The sequence below is a fragment of the Lonchura striata genome, chromosome 28 (genome assembly GCF_050655825.1).
Source record: "Lonchura striata isolate lonStrDom1 chromosome 28, ASM5065582v1, whole genome shotgun sequence".
NCBI classification, from domain to species: Eukaryota; Metazoa; Chordata; class Aves; order Passeriformes; family Estrildidae; genus Lonchura; species Lonchura striata.
Window position 1 is genome coordinate 4203152 of NC_140730.1, and position 26770 is coordinate 4229921.

At 62.0% G+C, this 26770-nt stretch overlaps 4 protein-coding genes and 1 non-coding gene across 12 annotated transcripts; 3 read left to right on the forward strand and 2 right to left on the reverse strand.

Moving 5' to 3' along the window:
- The first annotated feature begins 57 nt into the window (after positions 1-57).
- R3HDM4 (R3H domain containing 4) lies at positions 58-6718 on the forward strand. Of its 2 annotated transcripts, XM_021540076.3 has the most exons (8): positions 58-223; positions 2340-2494; positions 2625-2743; positions 3195-3318; positions 3709-3794; positions 4677-4762; positions 5072-5127; positions 5776-6718. In XM_021540076.3, the coding sequence occupies exons 1-8, from the start codon at positions 180-182 to the stop codon at positions 5877-5879; spliced, it is 774 nt and encodes a 257-aa protein (XP_021395751.1). In that variant the 5' UTR covers positions 58-179; the 3' UTR covers positions 5880-6718. The 2 variants fall into 2 exon arrangements, with proteins under 2 accessions (XP_021395751.1, XP_085418560.1); XM_085562434.1 differs by lacking the exon at positions 5072-5127.
- Positions 6719-6825: 107 nt separating this feature from the next.
- LOC116184540 (U6 spliceosomal RNA) lies at positions 6826-6932 on the reverse strand. The gene has a single exon (XR_004149296.1). It is a non-coding gene; the product is annotated as a U6 spliceosomal RNA (small nuclear RNA).
- Positions 6933-7220: 288 nt separating this feature from the next.
- On the forward strand, positions 7221-16533 carry MED16 (mediator complex subunit 16). 5 transcript variants are annotated; one of them, XM_077788800.2, is made up of 15 exons: positions 7221-7274; positions 7560-7783; positions 8127-8234; positions 8494-8663; positions 9168-9599; positions 10814-10919; positions 11553-11708; positions 11953-12164; positions 12409-12615; positions 13033-13243; positions 13421-13554; positions 14027-14219; positions 14439-14655; positions 15006-15089; positions 15846-16533. In XM_077788800.2, exons 2-15 carry the CDS (start codon positions 7648-7650, stop codon positions 15970-15972), a joined length of 2493 nt encoding a protein of 830 aa, XP_077644926.1. In that variant the 5' UTR covers positions 7221-7274; positions 7560-7647; the 3' UTR covers positions 15973-16533. The 5 variants fall into 5 exon arrangements, with proteins under 5 accessions (XP_077644926.1, XP_085418553.1, XP_085418551.1 ...); XM_085562427.1 differs by having other exon boundaries at positions 7256-7274; positions 7564-7783; XM_085562425.1 differs by having other exon boundaries at positions 7259-7459.
- A 1317-nt stretch (positions 16534-17850) lies between these two features.
- LOC110475732 (complement factor D) lies at positions 17851-20579 on the reverse strand. The gene is made up of 5 exons (XM_021540077.4): positions 19895-20579; positions 19557-19710; positions 19166-19310; positions 18522-18779; positions 17851-18338 (listed from the first exon to the last, which is right to left on the reverse strand). Exons 1-5 carry the CDS (start codon positions 19959-19961, stop codon positions 18165-18167), a joined length of 798 nt encoding a protein of 265 aa, XP_021395752.1. The 5' UTR covers positions 19962-20579; the 3' UTR covers positions 17851-18164.
- Positions 20580-22078: 1499 nt separating this feature from the next.
- Positions 22079-26770, forward strand: PLPPR3 (phospholipid phosphatase related 3). Of its 3 annotated transcripts, XM_021540078.3 has the most exons (8): positions 22079-22206; positions 22878-22996; positions 23150-23335; positions 23469-23598; positions 23794-23989; positions 24065-24122; positions 24331-24504; positions 24752-26770. In XM_021540078.3, the coding sequence occupies exons 2-8, from the start codon at positions 22922-22924 to the stop codon at positions 26012-26014; spliced, it is 2082 nt and encodes a 693-aa protein (XP_021395753.1). In that variant the 5' UTR covers positions 22079-22206; positions 22878-22921; the 3' UTR covers positions 26015-26770. The 3 variants fall into 3 exon arrangements, with proteins under 3 accessions (XP_021395753.1, XP_085418554.1, XP_085418555.1); XM_085562428.1 differs by having other exon boundaries at positions 23794-24122; XM_085562429.1 differs by lacking the exon at positions 22079-22206 and adding an exon at positions 22565-22699 and having other exon boundaries at positions 23794-24122.

The window sequence follows — 26770 nt, forward strand, 5'->3', positions numbered from 1 at the left end:
GCCCCACCTCCCGCGACGCCCGGGGCGGGGTTCCCGTGCCCCCGCCCCCGTGACGTCACTTCCAGCGGGCGGTGCCGGGCCCGGTGCCGCCGGTACGGGCCGGGGGCGGAGGCGGCGGAGGCAGGTCCCGGTCCCGGTCCCGGTCACCGTCCCGGTTCCGATCCCAGTCCCGGCGCGCCATGGTGGTGCTGCGGGGCGGCGCGGGCCCCGAGGAGCCGTTCCCGTGAGTGCGGGCCCGGGGCCGGGCGGGCCGTGGGGCGGTCGGGCCGGGCAGGAGCCCCCCGGGCTGTCCGTGCGGGCGGGGAGCGGCGGCGGCGCCTCCCGGGACAGCCCGGCCCCGGGGGCGGTGTCAGAGCGGAGCCCGGCACCGGCATCATCAGCCTTATAATTAGTGTTTATCCCTGCAGGTCACGGTGCTCCCGGTCACCGGGAATGGCCGTGCGGGCCGGGGTCACTGGTGCTGCCGGGGGTGGGCTGGGGCCCCCCGCTCCTGCACGGGGGTACCGGGCTCGGGATGCTGCGGGACAGAGCTGTTCCCGACAGCCCCGGCTGTCCCCGGCGACTTCGCTCTGCTGCCGAAGGGTGAATGACAGGAATAGGTCCGGAATTTCCAAGTTCTTCTTCCAGGCACGTTCCCTGCCTGGGAACGGGACGTGGAGGAGAAGCCACGGGTCTGTCGGTGCTCCGGTGTCCCCGGAGCTGCCGGACCGCTGTCCCGGGGCTGTGGTTTGCTGTGGTGCCCCAGGAATGACCTCTCCTGGGGTCTCATCCCAGCCTGGCACGGGACCCTGCACAAAGGGCACCGAAGCGTGTCCGACACCGGTCGCTGTGCCCTGTGAACCTCCAGGCTGGCACTGGGCGGAGGTGGCAGTGCCAGGGCAGACGTGGCAGTGCCGGGTGCCAGGACAGCCACAAACAGCCTTCAGGAAGAAGAGTCTTGAGTATGGCTCAGCCTGTTCCCCTCCCAGGGGGCTCGGGGGGTCCCGGGGGTGCTCCCACCCTGCTGACACTGCTTTTTGACATCTCTTTCTGGGGCCCTGCTGGCTCCAGGGAGCGCCAGGCTTGCAGCTGTGTACTCAAACCCCCGAGCTGGGGCCAACGTAAGGTGACTCCCTGTGTTTATTCAGGTTTTTGTAACCGTCTTTGTATCACAACTTGATCCACCAGCCCTGGTTGCTCGCTGTGGCAGGTTGGGTTACTGCTCCCCACCCGTCCTCTGGGCATTGCCTGGATACCTGAGTCTCTTTTATTCTTTCCAAGCCCACCTTTGCCACGGTTTTCTCTGCAGCTTGGAAGGGATGGTTGTTTTTTTTACCCCCCACCAGCAGCCAAGACTCTATCACTCCCCTGATGCAGGCAAAGGGAAAAAAAAAAATCAAGGTTTTGGCGAGGGTGAACAGCTGGCTGTTGGCCCAGGCTGCAATCGGACAGCACAACCTGCTCTGCCCTGTGCCCAGATCAGCTCTGTCGGGACCTGATTGCAGGACTGGGGCTCCCATGAGGCCCAGAATGCTGGAAAAGAGGGGACACGGTGGGGACAGGGCCCTGTGGATGGAGCGAGGCCGTGGTGCTGCCCTGGTACCTGCGGTCACTCCGTGCAGCCGTGCTGCAGCTCCTCGTCCTGGATGGACAGTCCTGAGCGTTGTTTTAGGGGTGTTGATTTTCTCCCCCACCTTCTGCTGCGCCAAAGGAAACCCACACAACCCTGAGGGGAAGCTTCTTTGCAAGTGAAGGTGGTGAAACTTCCTGTCCTTGGTGTTTAGTAAACTTTGAAACCCAAGCAGTTGTGTTCAGCACCCGGCGAGCTTCTCGCTTGTGGTGTGGCTTCATTTTCCCATAAAATGCCTCAGTGTTTTGGTCATCCCTAAGCTGTACCTATGACTAAACACCCTGTGTTGTGAACGGAGCAGCTTTGGGTGCCCCCAGGAGCTGGCAGTGCCAGGCTGGGGCGGTGTTGCTGCTGCCCTCAACAAGGAGTGGCAGGGTCAGTGCCAATCCACACAGGACGATGGTGAGCAGGAATGGATCCATCGTTTTGCTTCCTGTGTGGCATGGTTAATTACCCAAGTTAATTACCCAGGTTAATTACCTGGCCCTTCCAGTGCTGACACACAGCTCTTTGAGCAGAGCCAGCCTCGGAGGTGACGGTGACCCGAGGGGGACAGGGTGACCCCGTGGTGGTGCCAGCCGCAGTGCCAACGGGGCTGATGCTCTGCTGGCCCATCTCCCCCCATCCTCCTGCTGCTGGGGCTGCCCCAGGCCCCTCGGGTGGGCTGATCCCTCCCGCTGTGTCCCCCAGGAGGATTGGGTGGGCTGATCCCTCCCGCTGTGTCCCCCAGGAGGATCGAGGACTGCCTGCCCCTGCTGGAGGAGTCCCCGTCCAAGCGGTTCTCGCCGTCCAAGAGGAAGCAGTATTACATCAACAAAGCCATCCGCAACTCCGACCTCATCCCGAGGGCCAAGGGCCGCAAGAGCCTCCAGAGGCTGGAGAACAGTAAGGACCAGGGCAGGGTCTCTTCCCCAGGGCAACCTGCCCTGAACTGTGTGACAGCGGGGATGTACTGCGGGCAAGGAGCCTCTCTGGAGGCGCTTCCTCCCCTCTCAGGCTTTGCTCTTCACCCCAGCTCGCTTCCTGATGACCCTGCTGGAGCAGGATGACTGCGGGAGTGATGAGGGAGAGCTCAGCCACTCGGCCACCCCCAGCATCTTCAGCGAGGCGTGTAACAATGAGACCTATGTGGAGGTGGGTACAGCCACACTGGCTTGGGGACACTGGCATGGCACGGCATGCTTGTACCTCACTCCTCCATCCCTCTGCCTCCCTGGCCTGAGCTGCTGCAGCCCAGCTTCTGCCTGGTCTGGTCAGGCTGGGATGTGTGGGATCTGCTGCCATGTGTGCCAGGGGGTGGGGGAATCTCCGGGCAGATCCTCTCGTGGAGAGTTGTGGCTGCAGAGCAGTGGGTGCCCGGTGAGCTGAGCACTTCCTCTGGCACAAGCCCCTTGCCAAAGCCCTGTTGCCTCATGCTGGCCCTGTAACCGGGTGTTTTGAAACGTGGCCTCTCCCTGGTGTGGCACTCGGGCCATCCCTGAGGACAAGAGGGTGAGGAGGGGGCTCAGGGGTGTGGGGGTGGCCCTGCACTGCCAGCTGCACCCCACAGACCTCTGCAGTGGGGCTTGGTGTTTTCTGTTGTCAGATCTGGAACGACTTCATGAACCGGTCGGGAGAAGAGCAGGAGCGGGTCCTGCTCTACCTGGAGGAGGAGGCCAGGAAGAAGCAGAGGAGGAAGCTGCCTGTCAAGGATGAAGAGAAGTGGAAAGGTGCTGGGAGGGGACGCAGGGTGGGGACAGCCTCTCCCTTTCCTTCCTTGTGTACATTCTGGGAGGGCTGCACCCACTCCCTGTTAATGGTGGGGCTGGGGGATGCCTGAGCCCACCCCCTGTGTGTGACAGGGTGGGGGTTTGCCTGCAGACCCCCACCATGGACCAGGGAGGGTTTGTGGGAGCCAGGAGTGGCTGGGATGATGGCACAGCAGCCATCCCTTAATGTCACACCCCCAAATCTCTGCACCCCGACCCTCCTGTGCTGGGGAGAGCATTGCTGTTTGTGAAGGGGGCACGGGGCGGGGGGGGACACTGGGTCCTCCCAAAAAGTGACACTGTGGGCTCTGGAGCTGTGAGCTGTGTCCAAATCCCTTCTCCCTTGTCCAGAGCTGCCTGCCTACACGCCCCAGGAGTGCTTCCAGCGCATCAGCCGCCGCCTGCGTGCCACCCTGAAGAGGGGCAGGATCCCCATGGTGAGCTGGAGGCTGGGGCAGCAGAGCTGGGGCTGCCAGGGGTCCCTGTCCCCAGAGCTGTGCCCTGACCCTGTGCAGAGGATTTCAGAGGAGCTCCTGGGAACGCGCTGGGGCTGCTTGCAGAGACACCCAGCTCCCGGCACGTGGGGTTTCCTGGCTCGGTTCAGATTTTTCTGGTAGTTACAGGGCTTTTTTTTTAGTGGTAGTTTCTCAGTCTTTGTGCAATGACAGCAGGTGACAGGTGAAACCAGGCGTGTTTGTGCATGGGGACAGCAGTGGAGCCTTTAGGGTCTTCACAGTGGCCCACACAAGGTTATTTGGGGGAACTCCAGAGTGTTTTGAAAGGGGGTAAAAGTGCACCAACTGCTGAGCAGGAAGGAGAGAGGTGAGTGCAGCCCTGCACTGCCTGCCCAGACACTTGCTCTACCAGTCCTGGGGGTGCTGGCTCCCTGCTCCCTCTGCTCTGTGGGGCTCTGTTTGTTTGCCTTGTGCTAATTAGAGCTTCTAAATGCAGCCTGGGCTCCTCCTGCCCACTGGCTTGTTTGTCTTCCAATGAGACGCGTGTGCTGCTCATCTCTGGGGTCACAGAGCTCCGCAGAGCAGCAGAGCACTGAGCTTTGACTGTTGGGAGGCACGGGGCTCCCCTGGCTGCTGTGAGCACGAGGGATGGTGCCAGCCCTTGGCACACACAGTGTGGAGTTGGCAGGAGCTGGATCCTTCCCTGCCTCAGGGGCTGGAGATGGGAGATGTCTCCTCTCCCTGCTGTCTCCCGTCCAGATAACTTGCCCGGGAGCTGCTGGCAGCAAGTCTTGGGGAATCAGTTGTGCCAGGGCTGTGCCCAGCACTGTCCCCTCCTCGCTGAGCCCCTGCCTCTCCTCACAGGGGACGCTGGAGGGGCTGGAGGAGGAGCTGCTGGCCTTCTTCTCTGTCACCCCGCACTCTGTCTACACAGCACTGATGGATAACAGGTATTCCCCCATCTCGGGGTGCTGGGCTTCCCCATGCCCCAGGGCTGCCCCAGGGCTGCCCCAGCCTGCAGAGGGGCTTTGGGAGCACAGGACACCCCTCAGCCTCCCCTCAGCCAGGCCTGGCTCTCCACCTGGGGACACCCACCTGGCCTGGTCCCCGTGGAGCCCCTGGGGGAGGGAGGCACCTGGGGATGCCTGCGCAGGGCTTCGTGGCACTTTGTGCTCCCCTTTGTGTCCCTGGGAGGATGGAGGGCAGGGCAGCCTGTGGGACACACTGCTCAGGCTCTAACCCTGTCCCCTGTCCCCCAGCTTTGAGCGGCTCCTGCTCCACGCGCTCTGCCAGTACATGGATCTCGTCTCTGCCAGTAAGAGCCGCGTGTCCGCTTGGTCGATTTTGATTTTGTTGTTGTTTTTTTCCCCCTTCCCTCCATCACTATCTCTCCTCTCCAGCTCTGCCTTTTCCTCCCTTCCTCCTGCCGGTCCCACCTCGCCCTGGGGCTCGCAGATAACCCCGCGGTCCCTCCCCTGCCTGCTCCCTCCCCACCAGTGCCCGGAGCTCCCTGGGCAGCCCCGGCCGTGTCACCAGCGCTGCGGGCAGCCGCACACCCGGGGCTCGCCGGGACCCAGCTCTGACGGGAAATTTGGGTGCTCCAGAGCAGGAATCTGCTCGCCGGGTTCCCTCTCCTGCAGCTGCTTCCTCCTCCCGAGGAGCAGCCGCGCTCTCGTACTGCCCTGGGCACCCCCAGAGGTTTTGTTGCCAAGGCAGGGAAGGCATCCATCCCTCCGGAGGAGGCTCTGCTGCCGAGCGTTTCATTCGGAGCCGCTTGTGGCCATCAGCCTGAGCTCTAATGATGGCGAGCGAGCCCGTGGTGCCGGCAGGGGACAGAAAACAGGGGACAGAAATCTCACCACGAGCCCCAGGGGGAAAAGGGGAGGGCTGTGGCTGGGAGCGCCTGTTGGAGACCCCCGAGGTGGGGAGGAGGGATGTGCTGAGCGCTCCGTCCCACCCGCAGGTTCGGACATCGAAGGGAAACGTCAGATGAAAGTGAGCAACAAGCACCGCGTGTTCCTGCCCCCGGAGCTGCTGCTCTCGGACTACCTGGGGCAGATGAGCTGATGCCCCCACAGCTGCCCTGCCCCTCCTGTGTCCTCTGCAGCCTCTCCCGGAGCCTCGGCGGGGCAGAGCCGGGGGTTTGTGCCTGTGCTGGCCGCGGGTGCGGGGCAGGAGCCCCTGGCCCGCCCCGGCTCCCCGCGCATCCCTCCTGGAACTGTCGGTGTGTCTATTTATATAACCCAGGTGTTTTTAAAAAAGAATCAGGCAGGGCCGAGCCTCGCTGTGGCGCTGACGCTCGTGGGGTGATTTCGGTCCAGATTTTTCTGCGGTGAAACAGCTCCCGGCGGCTGCTGAGCAATCGCTGAGCCGGCGGAAGAGCCCCGGGGCTGCCGCGTTCCCGCAGCCCCGTGCCCACCGGGTGTCCCGGGGGGCTCGGGGCGTGGGGAGCTCCGGATGCTTTTTACCCCACGCCCTGTGCCCTGCCCACCCCACGGGGCTGTTTTTAAGTGTAATATAGCTTGTGTGTTTTTTATCACGTGTGTGTATATTTACATGTGTGTGTGTGTGTGTGTGCGTGCGTGCGTGCGTGTTGGAGGGGTGCAGCCCCTTTCGGGGCTCTCTCTGCTTTTCCACAGCTGCCATGGGGGCAGATGGGGGCATTCTGGGGGTCTCTCTGTGTGCCCCCCGGCTTCGTGGCATGTGCCAAGGTTTGCTCGGGGCAGGGCGTGCCCTGGGGATCTTTGCTGGCTGCTTTGCCCCAGCATGATGACACCGACTGCCATTAACCGTGGGCACCCCCAGAGCCTGGGGAACCCCTCGTGGGCACCCCCAGAGCCAGGGGCGCCCCTCGCTCCTCCTTGGCTGGTGTGGCGTTCAGAAACAATAAAAACGGTGCTCCCCTACTCCGGCTCTGTGTCTCCATGTGGGGAGGGGGAGGAGGGAGGTTTTTGGGGGGTGGCGGAGCAGCTGGTGGGGCACGGGATGGAAAATGTGGGTGCGGGGAGGTGCGAAAAATATGGAACGCTTCACGAATTTGCGTGTCATCCTTGCGCAGGGGCCATGCTAATCTTCTCTGTATCGTTCCAATTTTAGTATATGTGCTGCCGAAGCGAGCACGAACTGCCCTGCACCCGCAGCGCTATTTAAAGACTCACAGAAATAATATTGTCATGATAGGGTGAATGAGGTGCGGCCCAATATTAGACGCGGAATGAGCTTCCCAAGTGTTTCTCAGTTTTTTTCTCTGTTATTTTCTTGGATTTTCCCCAAATTGTCCGAAATTCGCCGGTTATGTTTGCTATCTCTGCCCGATGCATTGTGGGTAGTTTGTTATGGTAATTATACCCTGCTGGATGGCTCTCTCTGCGGGGGTGTCTGTGGCAGTGCCTGAGCGCGCGGCGCAGGCGCGGGCCGGGCAGCCCGCGGGCGGGCCGGGGTCCTGCAGAGCGGCGGGCGCCGGTGAGGGCGGCGGGACCGGGAACGGACCGGGAACGGGCCGGGAACGGGCCGGGAGCCTCCCGCGGCCTCCCCGCGACCCCCCGGAACCTCCGGGACCGTCCCCGGCGAGGGGGGACGATCCTCCTGCCCGCCGTACGGTCGGTACCCGCGGGCCGCTCCCCCCGGGACCGCCGCGGTTTGTCCCGGTGCGGGGCTGTTCCCACCCGTGTCCCCAGGGCTGTGCCCCCCCCCATGGCCCCTGAGGTTGGGATTCCCTGTGTGTGACCGGCCTTGTGTCGCCCCCAGGCAGGACCGAGGCTGTCCCGTGTCCAGTATCCCGTGTCCAGTGTACCGTGTCCGGTGTACCGTGTCCGGTGTACCGTGTCCCGGTGGGATGGATCTGGCCTACGTGTGCGAGTGGGAGAAGAAGCCCAAAAGCAACCACTGCCCCTCCATCCCGCTGGTGTGCGCCTGGTCCTGCCGCAACCTCATCGCCTTCACCACGGACCTCCGCAATGAAGAGGAGAAAGGTACCGGGAGCCCCTCGGGAAATCCCTGCTGGCAGCTCCCGGTGCTCCCGGGAGAGGCCAGGATCCGCCGGGCCGCAGCTCTGCCCTGCCCCGGGCAGTTCCGGGCTGCTGCTCCTCCTTTTCCTTCTATCCCTCAGCCTCTGGCAGCGTCTCACACGCGTTTGTTTCCTCTAAACCAGCACCGACTTCCCAAATCTACACCATGCTGGCTCCTCACTGAGCTCCCAGCAGAGTTGCTACCCTGCCCCAAATGATTTCTATAAAATATTTTATATTTTCCCTGCACCAGCTGAGGCTCAGGAGCAGTGCCAAGGCACAGGGAGTCACTTCTCTGTTCACACAGATCTCACCCACATGGTCCATATCATCGACACCGAGCACCCCTGGGATGTCTACTCTGTGAACTCGGGCCACACCGAAGTCATCACCTGTTTGGAGTGGGATCAGTCAGGTGGGCTGGGCTCCCTCCACATTGGCACCGTGTCCCACCCCTGCTGTGTATGTCCCCAAGGGGTGGGCTGTGATTCCTTGTGGGGTTTTGGCTGTTTCCCCCATTCTCATGCAGTGTCACTGTCACAGGCTCCAGGCTGCAATTCCTTGTGGGGTTTTCTCTGTTCCCCCATTCTCATGCAGTGTCACTGTCACAGGCTGTAATTCCTTGTGGGGTTTTGTCCATTCTCCCCCATTCTCATGCAGTGTCACTGTCACAGGCTCCAGGCTGCTCTCAGCAGATGCTGATGGCCACATCAAGTGCTGGGGCATGACAGATCACCTGGCCAACAGCTGGGAGAACACGGTGGGCAGCGTGGTGGAGGGGGACCCGGTGGTGGCCCTGTCCTGGCTGCACAACGGCGTCAAGCTGGCTCTGCACGTGGAGAAGGTTTGTCTCAGCTCCGTGGGGGATCTGGGCTGGAGCTCTGGCTCAGGTCTTGGCAGAGAACTCAGGATCCTGCCTGTGTTCCGTGCTCTGGGCTCTCTTGTGGCCTTGGGGAATTTTTGCAGTCAGAGAGAAGTCAGATTCCTGGTTCCTGCTGAGTTCTGAGGGGGGTTGGAGCCTTGTTTCTTTTGGTGTTTCAGGTGTGTCTCTCCTAGTTTGGTACCTCATTTCTAGGCAGGAACACGGAGATAGAGCAGTTCTTTCCTCACCTGTGGTGATTCAGAGAAAATGCATATGGAGTGCTGAGGTTTGATCTGGGCATTTGTGCACAGACCTCAGCTCCTCATGTGTGATCCTGCAGACTCTGAAAGCCCAAAGCTGCCGAGCACAAGTTCCCTGCTTGTGTTGGGGATGTCCCACATAAATCCTGCCCCTGTCCCTCGAGAAGAGCCCCGCAGGCACAAATTTTGGCCGCAAACACTTTGGTTTTGCTGACCTTTGTTACAGTCCGGAGCCTCGAACTTCGGCGAGAAGTTCTCGCGGGTGAAATTCTCCCCGTCGCTGACGCTGTTTGGGGGGAAGCCCATGGAGGGCTGGATTGCTGTGACCATCAGCGGGCTGGTCACCGTGTCCCTCCTCAAGCCCAACGGGCAGGTGCTGACGGCCACCGAGAGCCTGTGCCGCCTGCGCTGCCGCGTGGCCTTGGCCGACGTCGCCTTCACGGGCGGGGGCAACATCGTGGTGGCCACGTCCGACGGCAGCAGCACGTCCCCCGTGCAGTTCTACAAGGTGTGTGTCAGCGTGGTGAACGAGAAGTGCAAGATCGACACCGAGATCCTGCCCTCCCTCTTCATGCGCTGCACCACCGACCCCGCGCGCAAGGACAAGTACCCGGCCATCACCCACCTGAAGTTCCTGGCTCGGGACATGTCAGAGCAGGTGGGAAGCTGCTCTCTGCTCCACCTGGTCTTCCTCACAGGGTCTGGGGTGGCCAGCTGTTGGATAGATAAATGTAATTATTCATAAATAATACAGCCAAGATGAGAACGGTCCTCCCTGCTAGCCGGACAATGTCCCTGCCTACAGATGGGTCCAGGGGTCAAGTGGACTGTTCCATCTCACCCCCCAAAATGTACGGTTCACCCCACACCTGTAACCCTCCCCTAAAACATCAGGTGTCTGTAACCCCATTGGCCCAAGTCTTGTTCCAGCCTGTTGCAGAGGATAGATAGATATGATTGTTATTTTAGCTAGCCGGATGTCACTTCTACCCTTGGATGAATCCTGGAGTGAAATGGACTGTTCCATCCCACCCTGCAAAAAATTGTGGTTCATCCCGCACCTCTGTACCTGCCCCTAAAACAGAGTCTGTAACCCCATTGGCCCATACCTTGTCCCAGCCCACCTGGGAGCCCCTAATAAGGGGGCTCTGAGCGGCCATGCGGCCTCTTGGCCCTCTCCTCCCCTCTTGGACTTCCTCTCTCCCTGGGGCTTCCCCTCTCCTAAACCCTCCGTTTCTCTCTCCCCTCCCCCGTCCTCCTAAGCCCAGCCACGTGCTACGCCTGAGAGCACGAGGCTTGGGCATCCCTGAATTCTCCAATAAACCTCTTCCCCCAAGAGCAAGCTTCAGAGATCTCTGCCTCCCTACACCCCCAACCGTGCACAGGAGCCTACTCATCCCACACCAGCCCACCTTGAAGCCCCCTGATAAGGGGTCTCCGAGGGGCCACATGGCCCCTTGGAACTTCCCCTCCTCTTGGAACTTCCCCTCTCCTAGAGCATCCTTTTGTCTCTCCCCTCCACCACCCTCTCAAGCTTCGCCACGTGCTGCATCTGGCAGCTCGAAGCAGGACCTTTCTTCATCCCTAATAAACCTGATATCCCAAGAGCAGCCTGCAGGGATCTCTCGTCTCCATTCATCTATACCATCCTGGAGCAGGCAGCACGACCCTACAGCTAGCATGTCCTGCAATACCCTTGGCATTCCTAGTTGCCCTTCTGGTGCAGCTGGAATTAGGGACCTTGCCTCCCACTGATTTGATCCTCTGCTTTTTGCTGGTGGAGCATGACCTGAGTGGGAACAGCACCCTGGAAATGGAGGGTGGGAATGACCAGGGCAGTGTCCTCCCTGTTCTGAAGCTTGTGTTTCACAGGTGCTGCTTTGTGCCTCCAACCAAAACAACAGCATCGTGGAGTGTTGGTCCCTTAGGAAGGAGGGCCTGCCTGTCAACAACATCTTCCAGCAGATCTCTCCTGTGGGTAAGTGTCTGCTCTGGGGATTCTCAAGAACGGGAGCTTGGTCTGAGGGAAAAAGCAGCACAGTTTCTCACATCCATAATCCCATAGATGGTGTTACTCAGAATCTCACGTTTATTTTCAGGTGTTCTGAGTCCATTCTGTCTGTTTGCATAATAGGCAGCAACTTGCAGTTTCCAGGAAGGGAAACTGTTCTTGCTTTCGCTTCATAAAAGACATTTTTTGTGTTTTGCTGCACAGCCGCCCTTCCTGCCACCAATGGAGCAAAGGCTCCCAAAGGACCAGGATTGAGCAGCAGAGCTGGATTAATCCCCTGCCCTGGCTGCTTGGGCTCCACCTGATCTCAGATAAAACAGAATTAATCAGGGCAGTTTGTTTGGCGAAATATAAAGGATTATTGTATATCAGGATCTTAGTCACGCAGCAGAGCTTCCCATCATGAGAGATTTAGCAAAACATGTTGTTTGTATAATCAGGAAAAAAACAGGGAACTGTGAGGGAAACATACTGGAAACATATGGGAAATATACCAGTGCCTGGTCTGTGATCCTGCTTGGGGGAGTCTGGGCAGAAATGGGGGCAGATTTTCTGATCTCTCTGGGGCAAAATTCTCACTCATTTGCTCATTTTCCCCAGTGGGAGACAAGCAGCCCATGATCCTGAAGTGGCGTATCCTGTCTGCCACCAACGACCTGGACCGGGTGTCGGCCGTGGCGCTGCCGAAGCTGCCGATCTCCCTGACCAACACCGACCTGAAGGTGGCAAACGACACCAAGTTCTTCCCTGGACTGGGTAAGGAGTTCCTGTTGTCTTTGTCCTAGATTTTTCCTTGAAATGTCACCACCTGAGCTGTAGCTGAAGTGAAGCACGTGGCATGCTGAGGGAAGGCTTTCGTACAGGATGCGACCCCGTTGTGGGTAGAGGCTGTGAAATGCCGTGAGCCCCCAGCCCTTTGGCTTCTCCAGGGGCTTCAGTGGTGGCCACTGCCATGCTGGGAGGAGCTGCTTGCTCAGCCTCACTCGTCTCCTGTCCCCAGGCCTGGCCTTGGCTTTCCATGATGGCAGTGTCCACATCGTGCACCGGCTGTCCCTGCAGATGATGGCCGTGTTCTACGGCTCCTCCTCGCAGCGCCCCGTGGACGAGCCGGCCCTCAAGCGCCCACGCACAACAGGGCCCCTGGTGCACTTCAAGGCCATGCAGCTCTCCTGGACATCACTGGCCCTGGCTGGTGTGGACAGTCATGGGAAGGTTGGTGCTGTCTTGTGGGAGGGCTGTTTCTCACCCAGGCTCTCTGAGGGGTGATGGGTCTCTCAGGAAACACTTGGAATTCCAGCTGTGAGATCTGTAGTGGGAAGAGATATATCCCATCAGTGTCAGAAACTGTCACTAGGTCAGGGTTGAGCTTCATTGGGCTTCATGTTGTGTTGTAGCTTTGTGGGACAATTTTAAGCTCACTCCTGAAGCCAGTTTCCCTTTGGTTCCTCCCTTCAAGCTGAGCATGCTCCGCATCTCCCCCTCCATGGGCCACGTGCTGGACATGAACATGTCCCTGCGGCACTTGCTGTTCCTGTTGGAGTACTGCATGGTGACTGGCTACGACTGGTGGGACATCCTGCTCCACGTCCAGCCCAGCATGGTGCAGAACCTGGTGGAGAAGCTGCACGAGGAATACATGCGCCAGAACGCGGCCCTGCAGCAGGTGTGGGGGTGGGAGCTCTGGGCTCACTCCCAGGGTGGGTGTGGTGGGGCTCAGGGACTGCCTGGAGTGGGGACAGCCAGTGCCAGTGCTCAGGACATGGGTGGCTCTGCCTGGCTGCACTCTCTGAGCGCCCTGCTCGGGCAGTGATGGAGCTGGGAAGAGCTTCCACGTCAGCAGCATTCACTTTCACTGATACCAGCGGGGTCTTAGCTGTTGGAAACTTGGGGTGAGATGGTGAAATCTATTTTTGGCAGATTCTGGGAACAGCAGCACAATACTCACATGCGTGGCAGTCACTGCTCCTGTCACTCCTGCAGCAGAAAGGGAGAGCAGAGAATAAAGCAGCAGCAGCTCTAATGAGCTTATGGTAATTCCTGCCTTTCCTTGTGCCTTTTGCTGCGTTTCCCCGTGGCTCAGGTGCTCTCCACACGCATCGTTGCCATGAAGGCGTCGCTGTGCAAGCTCTCCTCCAGCACCATTGCCCGTGTGTGTGACTACCACGCCAAGCTCTTCCTCATCGCCATCAGCTGCACCCTCAAGTCGCTGCTGCGCCCACACTTCCTCAACACCCCTGACAAGAGTCCCGGGGACCGGCTCACCGAGATCTGCTCCAAGATCACGGATGTAGGTACTGACTGCTCACAGCATCCCACTCTGCATTCCCAGCCTTTGGGGTGGGACTGTTCCCTGTGGCCTCACAGTCTCATAGTAACTCCTGGGTTTGAGGAGGAGGAGGGTGATCTCTGCAGGGAGGGTGTGATGGATCTGTCTTCCTCAGCCAGGCAATATCTTGCTTCTCTTCCAGACATTGACAAGGTGATGATTAACCTGAAGACAGAAGAGTTTGTCCTGGAGATGACGACGTTGCAGTCCCTGCAGCAGCTCATCCAGTGGGTGGGGGATTTTGTGCTCTACCTGCTGGCCAGCCTTCCCAACCAGGTGAGACCTGGAGTGCTGGGTAGTGGTCTTAGCTGTTGGAAACTTGGGGTGAGATAGTGAAATCTATTTTTGGCAGACACCGAGAGGACACAAACACCCACGGGCAGTGCTGGGGAGCTTTGCCAGGGCACACAGGGCCGCATGTCCCTGTCAGCACAGGCACTGGGGAGGAGTAAGGAACAACAGAATTAGAGAATAGCCATTCCCATGCCCTTCTGGGTCTGGTGAGCAGCACGGTACTTGAGGGATTTGGGAACACTCCTCTTGCAGCTCTGCAGAGGTGTCACCTTCAGGTGACCCTCCAGCAGCGGGTTCCATAGGCTGCGTGCTGCTGCAAGCAGGAGCTGTCTGGATGCAGTGTGGTGGCTGGGGCTGGTGTGAGCCCCAGCCAGGCTGGTGCCACCCCCAGCCAGGCTGGTGTCACCCCCAGCCAGGCTGGTGTCACCCCAGCCACGGCGCTGTCCCCCCGCAGGGCTCCCCGGTGCGCCCTGGCCACAGCTTCCTGCGCGACGGCGCGTCCCTCGGCATGTTCCGGGAGCTGATGGTGGTCATCCGCATCTGGGGGCTGCTGAAGCCCAGCTGCCTCCCCGTGTACACGGCAACCTCGGACACCCAGGACAGCATGTCCCTGCTCTTCAGGCTCCTGACCAAGCTCTGGCTGTGCTGTGAGTGTGGCTGGCTCCCTGAGCAGTAATTCCTGCAGCAGTGGGGTGGGACGTGACTCCGAGGGAGTCTGGCACACTGAGGAAGGGCAAGTGCAGCTGCCAAGGGTATTGTTTTCCAGGCTTGAGTTGGCAGCGGAGGAGGAGGTTGCACGCAGCTCTCTGGAGCTCTGAGAGAGAAATGTAAAGGTCATGGGGTTTTTTCCTTCGTTTCCCACGCAGGTCGTGAGGAAAATCACATCACAGAGCCTGATGATACCCTGATCGATGAGTGCTGCCTCCTGCCCAGCCAGCTGCTCATTCCCAACATTGACTGGCTGCCCATCAACGATGGCATCATCAGCAAGCTGCAGAACAAGCAGCTGGTCCGGCTGCAGTTTGGGAAGGCTCCTGGGCTCGTTGGCCACACTGTCTCTTCCCAGTTCGATGCCTTTGTCAGGTACAACCCCCTGGAAAGAGTCAGTGCCGTGCTGAGAAGTTTTGGCAGCTCTTAGGTTTGCCTTGTCTCCTTGCTGCTGTGACCCAAGAGCAGTTTCTCCTCTCTGCTCAAATCCCTTTCTCAGCTTCTGATGGGCTGGGATTTTTAAGTACTGAAAAGTGATAGCAAATGTGGGGGAACCCCCCATTAATTAATGTGATTAACTGTGTCATTGTGACAACAAATGTCGTGCCACTGGGTGGGTAAGTGGGCAGAACCTCTGCCATGTTGGCCAGTGAGATACAACTCCCTGTCCTGGGGACAGCTCCTGGAAAGTGACACTCTAGGAAAGTCCTGCTCTCCCTCCCCAGGGCCCCTGGACAGCCCAAAATTGACCACCTGAGGAGGCTGCACCTGGGCGCATACCCAACAGAGGAGTGCAAGTCCTGTACCAGGTAAGTGACACTTGCAGTGGAGCTGGGCAGGATTTGGACTGTCGTGTGTCCTTCAGGATAGTCCTGTGTCCTTCAGGAGCTCTCTGAGACTGGCTGGGGCTGTGGTTAAGGTGTCCCCAACCTGGGATGCCCTTGTCACTGTCAGAGAGTGGCATTGTTGCAGCCTGGCCCTTAGGTTAAAAATCAAACAGATCAGATAAAGCTCTTAAAGTAATCTGGCCTGGAGGAGACCCTACAGCAACTCCTGTATGTGATGCCCAGTTCTGAGGGTCTGGTCATTAAAGCACCTGTGTGGTCATGGCAGGGCTGGAGGGAGGAATCACCCCGCTGCCTCTGTTCCCATTTTGGGGTCATCTTTCCACCAGGCTTGCATTTCATGCTGCCCTACTCATCCACCCTCATGGGAGAGCCTGGATTTCAGGATAATGGCTCAGGGAACAAACATCCATCTAAGTCACGTGATTGAATTAGCTTTAATTACTGATTTTAATAGAAAGCCTCTGCAGCAGATCATTTTTGTGAGATGACTGTCAGTTGTTTCATGTATAAACAGCAGCTGGGGCTCTTCCTTGCCAGGCTCCAGCTCCAGCAGAGCCCTCAGCGGGATCGTTGCTGGTTTCAGCTGGTTTTGGTGCTCACAAGTATCATGTGCAGATGCCAGGAGCTGGTTTCCCCCATGGATACCCAGATCCCTGTGTGATCCATGCAGCTCCTCAGCAGTGCTGGCTCTGCACTGCACCCTCCATGTCCCCCCAGGTGTGGCTGTGTCACCATGCTGAAGTCACCCAACAAGGTGACAGCAGTGAAGCAGTGGGAGCAGCGCTGGATCAAGAACTGCCTGTGTGGGGGACTGTGGAGGAAGATGCCCCTCAGCTACTCCTGAGCCCTTCCCGGGGTGCAGTGGGGGCCAAGAGTTGCACAGGGCTCCCTTCATGGAGGTTTTGGGACAAGAGAATGGCAGCTTCTCTTCCTCATGCTGGGAAAGCTACTGCTGCTCGTCCTTGGTTGAGCTGTGCTGGGAAACAGAGCTGAGGGAAGAGCTGGGAAGGAATTCCCGAAGTTTCCCCATCATTTGGGGCCCAGGAGGGGAGAGCCTGGCTCTCTTGTGTCTGTGCCAGCACAGCAGCAACGTTCTGGCTGCTGCTGTGGCCTGGGCAGAGAGTGGTGGTGGGGCAGCTGGAGAGGAACAAAGTCCCAGCTGAGAGGAGCACAGCTGGTACCTCACATCCATCCTCACATCCATGCTGTGCTTCTGCTGCTTGGGAAGTGTCACATGGGCTGGGCACTCCTGATCCCTCAGCAAACTTGTCCCTGAGACAGGAGTTGGCTCCTGTGTGCCCATGGGTGTTGGATGGGAGCAGGAATATGAGTGCTGCTGCCTGGAGTGAACCCTGCCTTTGCCTCTTGCTGTTGTAAATAAAAATTCTCCTGATTTTGTACAGAACCAAGTGGTTTGTTTCTGTGGTGTGACGTGGCTGCCCAGTGTGGGGCCAGGGCATCTGTCAGGAAAGGAACCACCATCGTTGGGAAAAGGGGGAAGGGGAAATGGATGTTTTCAAGGTTTGCCTTATGAACACTCGAGGAAAAAACATCAGGTCCCTGGGGTTGTGCAAGCCTCCAGCTTTAGCAAGGCTGGACACTTGAGCGTGCCAGAGGAGGAGCGTTCCTGGTGCAGCCAAAAATCCTTTCAGAGTTTTGCCCTCCCTTGCCCTCAGCTGCTGCAGCCTGGGCAGGAAATCACAACCTCTGGAGCCGGCGTGGCTGTGCCTGGGGAGCCCCAGCCTTGGGGCTGACCTGGGCTCCTCTCCCATGGGTCCTGCAGCTCCTAGGGGGATAAGCCTGGAGCCTTCTGCTGCATCCCAGCCAGCAATTCCAGGTCCCCACAGAGCGTTTAAGAGGGGGAGTGAGCCAGTCTTAGTACATTCCTTTCCCTCTGGAACCATGATTTCATTATCCTTGAGAAGTGGAGCTGCTGACAGAGTTCATCCCTCGACTCCAGCGAATGTTTCGCTGCACAGAGCTGTAAGAGCTGTACAGACCTCTCCCCCTCTCTGCTCTGCTGGTAATTAGGGACAATCAAATGGCTAATTAGGAAACCGCACCTTATTAAGGCTCTTTTCTCCTGTAAGTAAAACTCAAACCGGGCCCTCTGTGAGCTCCTCATAGAACAGGTTTGGGGTTATTTAATGTTTGACTGGGAGCAGGGAGCAGCAGCACAGCAGGGGGATGGAGACACATTTGTGTTCCCTTCAGCCCCCTGCTGACCACAGATCTCCTGGGATGGGACTGGAGGGGTCTGGGGATGCCCCGGGCTGTGCTGGTGCCCTGCTCCCAGCTCTGTGCCTTGGCCCTGCTCCCTCCAAAGACAGGGCAGTGGGAGAGCAGAGCTCTGGGGGTGACCAGGGCTGTGGTGGGAAGAGAGCTCTACCCTGCCCTGCCCCTCAGGAGGGTCCCAGTGAGAATCCTGCTGGGTTCCAGCACGGATCCCACCGTGGGAGCCAGAGCTGTCACTGCCATATCAGCAACAGGCAGATCCTGCTTTCCCAAATATTCACACAATGACCCTGCGGGAGGTCCCAGACCTGGATCATATTGTGGCCACGCTGCAGGATGTGTCCCCTGCTCCCAGCCAAGGCCACGCCACCCCCAAGGGCACAACCTCAGCGTGTCCCACCCCACGTCCAGCTCCCCCCTGGGCAGGGGCTCCTGCACAGACCCCCCCAGCTCCCACCTTCACCCCCCTCCTCCAGCCCAGCAGCTCTGCAGGAATCATCATCACTTTATTGCAGCGGTCGCAGGCAGCATTCTGGGCGCCGTCAGCAAAGCCTGTTGAGGGCTGTGACCCCCAATTCTCCCCTACGTGGGTCCTGTACTTTGTGAGTGGTGGGCCAGGGACCCCCTTCCTTGGTTCCCCACCAGTCCCCTGGCCCAGCCCTCCTCCTGGCTTGCGGGGACAGCCTGGCAGCAGGGTGGGCAGCAGTGGGAGCCCGTGGCACGCGGTGGGGCAGCACTGTGTGCGCTCTGGCCGTGCTGGCAGCAGCAAGCCGTGGCGTGGAGCAGGTCCCTGGGGTGCCCTCAGCGAGTGTCCCCCTCCGCATCGGCAGAAGCCATGACCCCGTCGATCCAGGCGGCGTAGGGGGCGATGCGGGTGTAGATGGCCGGCTTCTTGTAGTTGCCACAGACGCGGGAGCCGGCCGTGACCACCCCCTCGGCCACCCCGCCACACACCAGGGGTCCACCGGAGTCTCCCTGCAGGACCAGACCTCATCAGTATCACCAAAGCTTTGCTAGGACACCCCAGCACAGGCTGCACCCACCCTGGGGATGCTGTCCCCTCCTGCTCCGCAGCCTCTCTCCCAGGCTCTGGGCATTGTGTGCCTTGCTGTCCCCTCCCAGCCCTGCGGGGCTGGGTCCGGGGTGGGTGTGCGGTACCTTGCAGGTGTCCTTCCTGCGGGAGTCGGTGCACATCATGTTGCGGGTGATGGTGCCGTCGTGGCGGGTGCGGTGGTTGCAGACGTCGCGGCTGATCACCGGCCGCTCCACCTGCTGCAGCCGGTCCGGCCGGGAGCCGCTGTGGTCGGTGGTGCCCCACCCCGCCACCTCGCACACCGTGTCGGCCGCCACGTCCCTGTCCTCCCGCTGGAAGGGCAGCACCCGCACGTCCGCGTTCAGCTCCGCTTTCTCCTCCAGCTGCCACAAAGCCAGAGGGGACCCGGGTCACAGGGACAGCTGTGCCCAGGAGCCAGCAGGGCACAGCCAGCCCAGCCCTGACACCGAGACCACCCTGGCCTCAGCCATGCTTAACTTCGCCTCCTGATTGGAGCCCCAGGATGCAGCCAGAGACCAGAGCTATAAGGAGGATGGAGGCATTTGGACAAAGGTTTTTGGTGGGCGAAGCAGGGAGGGTGCCATGGGATGGAGGAGCCAGGCCCAGGCTGACCATGAGGACTTCCTCCAGCTGGTCAGCGACCCTACAGGGTCCCAAGGAACAATGGGATTTGCAGGAATGCGGAGGAGGGTCCCCATTTGCAGGAATTGCCTGGTGGGGAGGAGGACCCCATCAGCCAGCAGCCCACCTGGAGGAGGAGAAGGTCGTCCTTGTTGTTGTGGATGTTGCTGCCAGGGTGGGGGAACTGGGCGTGCACTTGATACAGGCGTTTGTGGGGCTCCGGTTCGGTCAGCGAGTGAGCACCCAGCAGCACCTGGAAGAGTTTGCCATGCCTGGAAGAGAGTCAGAGTGTGGGACAAAGAGCTGGGGGTGTCACTGCACCCAGCCATGGAAATGGGGTGCTGTGGCGGGTTGCAGAGCCCAGCAGGGAGCTCCGGGAGGTCCTACAGCCACTGCCCAGTCCTCTGCAGGTGGGAGCTGAGTCTCACACTCTGAAGGGGTGTTGAGGCTCCAGAGTGGGATTTAGCCTTAGTCCAGCAGCCCCTCCCAGCCATGCACTGCCCCCCACCCACACTCACGTCTCCTCGATGCAGTGGGCAGCGCTCAGCACCCACTGCGGGGCGATGAGGAAGCCCCCACAGACGTGCTGCCCGTCCAGCTGCAGCGAGGCCATGTACGGCTTCAGGTGGGGCCGGGCTTCGGAGCCCCTCAGGATCCGTCCCCGGGGCTGCCCTGCAGGAGAGAGGCTCAGCTGAGGGCCACGGACAAGTGTCACTCCCGTGGTCCCTTCCCAGCATCCCTGGACCCCTCCTTGTGGGCTGCACCAGCACCTGGCTGCAGGTGGAGGCAGGAATTGGGGAGCTGGGCAGGCACCCCCGAGCATGTCAGTGCCCTGGGGTGCGGGGGGTGCACTCACCATTCACTGGGGCCCAGAGGAGCAGCAGCAGAGCGAGGACAAGGACGGGAGCAGGGCTTGGCCCCATGGCTGCAGAGCCCGGTGATGTCTCTGCCCGGCTGGGAGGTGTGCGGGGTTTTGGGGTGCGCGGGGGCCGCGGGGTCTGTGGGGTGCGTGGGGTCTGCGGGGTCTGCGGGGTCTGCGGGGTCTGCGGGGTCTGCGGGGCGGACGCTGCTCCGGGGCTGGGGCTGGGACTCGCTTTTATGTCCACTTTGGGGCGGCGGGGGGGCAGGAAAGGGGGGAGCGGAGGGAACGGGGGGGTTTCCGCAGCATGGGCTGAATGTTTTGAAATATTCAACTTATAAAAGGGGTCAAGAGTTCCCGGCACAAACAGTGCGGGAGGAGGAAACAGCCCGGCCCAGCTGCCGGCCCTGGCACCCGCCGCCGGGGATTTCTGCGCCAGGGTTTAAAATGCCGAAAAAGTTCAGGCTTTTGGCAAAAGAAGACTCCGGCAAATTCTATCCCCGCCCTCCCAGGAGCAGGGGCCCCCGCCCGGCCTGCGGGGCCGGTCCCCGGTGGGTTCTGGGTGCCAGCTCGGTGGGTGCCCGGGGAGACAAACCCGTCCCCTCAGCCCTGCCCGAGGGTCTCCTGCAGGGCTGGGGGCGGCGGCGATGGCAGCGACAGGGGCGGTGTCCGGGACGCCGGTGGCAGCCCCGGTCCCCTCTGCCTTTCTCCCCGGTGCCACTGAGCGGAGCCACCGCCTCGGCTGCCGCCCGGTCCCGGCGCGTCCCCGAGCGCGGAGCCGCCCGGAGCCGCTCACCGCGCCTCGAGATGTCGCCGGCCTCGCCCCTTGCCGGGATGGCCACCGTGGCTACCCACAGCTGGGTCCGAGCAGGGCTCCAGGGGACGCCCCGCGAGGGGCTGGAGCCCACCCTGTTCTTGTTGTCCCGCTCCACCGGCTTTTACAGCTCCGAGCCGCCGCATTCCCTTTGTCCGGCTGCACGGCCACCCCATCGCCCCGGCCTCTGAGCCTCCGAGCCGCCAGGCCTGGGACCCACGGCCAGCGGGTGTCCCCGAGGCTCAGGGGTTGCAGAGGTGGCTTCGCCTCCCCGCTGTCCCCACGTGCTGGTGGCACACGCTGGGCAGGGCTGGGAGCACGCAGTGTGCTGGCGTTGCGGGAGGGGGCTGAACCCGGCTCAAAGCAGGGATTTTCCGCAGGGAGAGCAGCTTAATCGCAGCTTCCAGGGATTCGGGATTTCTATGTTAAATACGCCGGGAGATTTCTGCCCACTTAGGGCCAAAAATGGAACAAGGGCACCGTGTGGAGCCCGGGCTGCTCAGACCCCGGACAGGACTGTGAGAGGGTGGTTTTGGGGAACAAATGAGTGTGGGCTGCAGGGAATGGGGTACAGGGTGGGATATAGGGTAGGGCACAGCCGGGATCCTCTGCAGAGCAAGGGCAGGGGCAGGTGGGGCTGGGATGCTGCTGCCTCTGCCAGGAGATGCTGGGAGCCTCCAGAAAGCAAAGGGAGCTGCACCCACCTCCCCAGGCCCAAATTTGGGAGGCACTAGGCTCCTGCTCGAGGAGTCCGTGGCACAAGGCTCCTGCTGAGGGTGACCCCCCGGCACTGTCCCCAGGGCTACTCGTGAGCTTGGAGTGCCCTGAGCCACCCCCCGAAGCCCTGGGGTGCCACGGGCAGGCACTCAGAGCCGCCAGAGCCCAGCTGAGGGCTGGCAGAGCTCTGGGCAGTGAGTTTGGGGGTCACGCACCCCTTTGGCCACCCCCCGGGTCTCCACAAGCCCAGGCAGGGGAGGGGAATCTGCCGGGCAGGAGGGGCAGTGGGCAGCCCCCCGCAGCACCGGGGGGTTGATCGGGGCGCCGGCACTGGAGGCAGCCCGGGTTGGGGGCGGCCCCGGGACCCCCCGGGCCCCGCCGTGCCTGGGCACGGTCCGGGATGCGGAGCGGCGCGGAGAGAGCTCGGTCCCACGGCTGTCCTCGGCCCCGCCCGGCCCTTTGTCTCGCCTCGTTCTCCCCCCCGACCTTCCGACCCTCTCCCGAACCCTCCAGACCCCCATCCCCGGACCCACGGGGGCTCGAACGGGGCTCGGCGGGGGCTCGGCGCCCCGGGAGGGGCCGGGGGCGGCGGGGCGGAGCGGGGGGCGGCGGGCGAGGGAGGTGGAGAAGGAGGAGGAGGAGGAGGCGGCGGGGGCGGAGGAAGCCGCCGCTCCCCGCGCTCCGCCGAGGCAGGAGCATCCCGGATCGCGGGGACGTCCCCCCCTCGCCGCCGCTGCCGCCGCCCCCCGCCCCGCTGCGCCCCGGGGCCGCCGCTGAGGTGAGTGGGGCGCACGGACCGGCACAAAGGGCCGCTTCTCCTCCCCCAAACCCCCTCCCATCCCTCGGCCCCGACCCCCGCCCGCGGCTGCGGCACGGTCCCTGCGAAGGGGAGGTTCCCGCTGCGCCCCCGCCCTCCCGGTTATACCCCCGGTTAATCCCCCGTTATTTCCCCCCGTTCACTGCCCCTCGTCGCTCCATCCCCGTTATCCTCCCCCCGCTTCATTTTGCAGCCGGGGCTCGGTGCAATCTCGTGGGGCTGGGCCGGGAGGGTTCGGGGAAGCCCATCCCGGGCCCGGCTCTGCGGGCGGCACACCCCCTCTGCACGCCCTCCGCAGCAGCCTCGCCGCCTGTCGCGGTGGTGGCCGCCTGTCGCGACAGACGAGCCTCCGCCCCACCTGTTGTCACAGCCCCTGGCCCGGCTGGGCACCCCTAGGGGAGCTGGGGGCCACCCCCCCGGGGCGCTGGCACCCCCAGTTCCAGCTGTGTCTCTGGTGAGTGCCGTGACCTGGGGGTGACCGGGAGGGACGTGGGGTGCCCGTACCCCTGCAGGGTCAGGGTGGTGGCTCGGGGGTGCCCCTACCCCTGCAGGGTCAGGGACTTGCAGGGGTGACCAGGGGTGACCATGGCTGCCCACCCCTCTGCCATGAGGTGACACTCGTGCCCCCACAGGGTGGAGGCACAGCCCGGTGGGACCCCTGTGCCTACCCAGGACCATGATCCCCCCCAAGGAGAAATCCCGTGCCCCCAAGGACAGCATGACACTCCTGCCCTGCTTCTACTTCGTGGAGGTGGGTGTGGGCTGGGTGGGCACAGCGTGGGGGCTGTGCAGGGGGCTCTGTCCCAGGCCCTGGCACAGCGGGTCAGGTTCTGTGCCCCGTTCTGGCGGGGCTGTGCTGTGCCATGGCTCTGGGGGTCGTTGGTCCCCACTCTCTCCCCCACAGCTGCCCATCGTGGCCTCCTCCGTCGTGACGCTCTATTTCCTGGAGCTGACGGACCTCTTCAAGCCGGCCAAGGTGGGCTTCCAGTGCCATGACCGGGCGCTCTCCATGCCCTACGTGGAGACCAACGAGGAGCTCATCCCGCTGCTGATGCTGCTCAGCCTGGCCTTCGCCGCGCCCGCCGCCTCGGTGCGTCCAGGCTTGTCCCGCTCTGGGGTCGGGACAGAGCCGGGGATTGGGGTCCCAGTGCCTGGCGGTGTCCAGCATCCATCGGGTGGCTCTGCCCCCCTCAGTCCCGCCTGAGCCAGCGGTTCCTTCCCAGATCATGGTCGGGGAGGGCATGGTGTACTGCCTGCAGTCCCGGCTGAAGGGCCGCGCCGGTGCCGAGGGCAGCATCAACGCTGGTGGCTGCAACTTCAACTCCTTCCTGCGCCGCACCGTCAGGTTTGTGGGTACGTTGTGCCACAGCCTGGACAGAACCTGAGGGCTGGAGGGGACGTGGGGCCACCCTGGCTGTGATAACAGCAGCACAGCCCCACCCAGACCCTGGACACTGCACCGAACCCATCCCAGTGGGTGCCTCGGGGCTGGGTGAGTCCTGGTTGCCCCACATGGGTGACCCACTGTCCCATTCCTGCCATCCCCAGGCGTCCACGTGTTTGGGCTCTGTGCCACAGCCCTGGTGACAGACGTCATCCAGCTGGCCACAGGCTACCACGCTCCCTTCTTCCTGACCGTCTGCAAGCCCAACTACACACTGCTGGGCACCCCCTGCGACGCCAACCCCTACATCACCCAGGACATCTGCTCAGGCACCGACAAGCACGCCATCCTCTCTGCCAGGTACGTGCCAGGGGAGCCCTGTGCCACACTGCCAGCCCTCCTGCCTTGTCCTAGCCACGTCCCTTGTCCCTGCAGGAAGACCTTCCCATCCCAGCACGCCACACTCTCGGCTTTTGCTGCCGTCTACGTGTCGGTGAGTTCCCAGCTCTGCCTGGCACATGCTGGCTTGGCACAAGTCCCATGCCATGAGCAGCTGTGTCCCTCTGCTGTTGGCACAGACAAGCTCTGCCCAATATTCCTGCGCGTGTGCTGGGTGTGTGCACAGGCACCTGCAGTCCCACATGCACCCAAGAGCTCTGTGCATGGCCAGGGCCATGACTAACAGCCTGTTCCTGCCCCAGATGTATTTCAACTCCATCATCTCAGACAGCACCAAGCTCCTCAAGCCCATCCTGGTCTTCGCCTTCGCCATCGCCGCTGGCATCTGTGGCCTGACCCAGATCACGCAGTACCGCAGCCACCCCGCCGACGTCTACGTGGGCTTCCTGATCGGCTCTGGCATTGCCGCCTACCTGGTGGGTGCTGCTCCTGCCCTTGGCCCAGGGAGGGGGCTGGGGGATCCTGCTGGGGCCATTGGACTCTCCAGAGCATCTGTGGCTACCCCACCACTGGAAGTGTTCAAGGCCAGGCTGGACAGGGCTTGCAGCAACCTGGTCTAGTGGAAGTTGTCCCTGCCTGTGGCAGGGACATTGGACTAGATGCCCTTTAAAAGTCCTTTCCACCACAAACCATTCTAGGATCCTGTGGTTCCCCTTCCCGCAGGCTTTCCATGCTGTTGGCAACTTCCGTGCCCCAACGGAGCGGCTCCCGACACAGGCACCGGCCAAGGACGCGCTGCGGGCGCTGACGCAGCGGGGCCACGACTCCGTCTACCACCAGAACAAGTCGGTGAGCACCGATGAGCTGAACCCGCAGGCACGGCTGGAGGAGGCGGCGCGGCCGGTGCCGCGCGAGAAGAACTCGCTGGGCAGCCTGAAGCGGGCCAGCGTGGACGTGGACCTGCTGGCCCCCCGCAGCCCCATGGGCAAGGAGAACATGGTGACCTTCAGCAACACCCTGCCCCGCGTCAACACCCCCTCCATGGATGACCCCGCGCGGCGCCACATGACCATCCACGTCCCCGTGGACGCCTCCCGCTCTAAGCAGCTCATCACGGAGTGGAAGCAGAAGTCGCTGGAGGGCCGGAGCATGACGCTGGCGGAGGAGACAGCGCAGGGCCGGGCTGTGGGGGAGCCCGGCGAGGAGGTGCCCCCGTCCCTGTACCCCACGGTGCAGGCGCGCTCGGCCGAGCGGGCGGCCATGGGGCCCCGCGTGCTCATCCAGCCCCGGCCGGGCGCCTCGCAGCTGGTGCACATCCCCGAGGAGAGCCAGGCGGGCACCGGGGCCGCGGCCGGCAGCGGGGCGGCCGTGAGGGCCAAGTGGGTGATGGTGGCAGAGAAAGGGGGAGCGCAGAGGGTGGCCAACCCCCCGCGCCTGATGCAGGTCATCGCCATGTCCAAGCAGCAGAGCCTTGTCTCTGTCACCCCCAAGCACTCGGAGACGTCCTCGTCCTCCACCAGCTCTGACTCCTCGCAGTACCGCTCGCCCTCCGAGCGGGACAGCTCCAGCATCATCACCATCGACGCCCACGCCCCTCACCACCCTGTTGTGCACCTCTCTGCTGGCAACGGGCCCTGGGAGTGGAAGTCGGGGCCGAAGGGGCCAGAAGGGCCAGACACCTACGAGCTGGGTGAGGTGGGGAAGGATTTCCACGGCTTCCGCCCAGCCAAGAGCGCCGGCGTCTCCCCTGGCTCCTCTGTCAGCGACATGGAGCAGGACGAGCCGCGCTACGGCAGCCTGGCCGCCATCCCGGGCGCAACGGGGGGTGGTGGGGAGCGGGTGGAGACCCCCCCCGAGGGGCTGCTGGCCACAGCCAGCCGCGACTCCACGCTGCGGAGGAAGCCGGCCGAGCGGGACGGGGCAGCCGACAGCGAGGTGGACCTGTACTACAAGAAGATGCAGGCAGGCCGCAGGTTTAAGGACTGAGCCCCGGTGCCTTGCCGGGGCCCCACGCCCCTGCCCTGAGCTGGGGGGGCTCTGTGATGCCGGGGACCCTCTGCGGGGGATGGCAGGATGGGGCTGGCTTTGCTCTCGAGCAGCACGGCCACGCTGGTCCTGAGCCAGCTGAGACATCTCGGGGACCCCCGGCATGGGACCCTGCTCCTGCTCGGGCAGCTGGTGGGGCTCTGCCTCCCCACAGGCTGTGGGGCTGGGCAGCTCCAAGCACTTTTGACTTTCTTTTTCTCTCTAACACTGGTGCTGACATTTCCGAGGGGTTATTTTATTCCGGCTCTGGAAGTGGATGTCTGTAGGGGGGCGGGGAGGGACAAATGGTGCTGAAGGGCTTTTGGGGGGGACTAGATTAAGGGGTTTAACAGGGGGAAAGAGGCTGCTGTGGGGCAGCAGCCCATAGCTTATGGGGGTTTGTGGGTGCGGGGGTCCTGTGACACCCTCCATCCAGCACCACCAGTACAGAGGGAGCCTGAGGGTGGACAGACTGGGAGGGGGGGCTCTGCCCTGCACTGTGGCTCTGGGCGTGAGAGGCTGTAAATACTGCAGGGACTGGAGGAGAGGGGGATGTTGGGGTGGGGGTGCAGTGGGGGCTGAGCTCTGCCCCAGGAGGAGCAGCCCTGAGCTGCAGCCGAGGTTTGGGGGGAGCAGGGAGGGGATCTCCAGGCTGCGAACGTCGGGCAACAGCTGGAGCTACTGTGGTTTGAAAAGCAAATAAACACGTGGATGTTC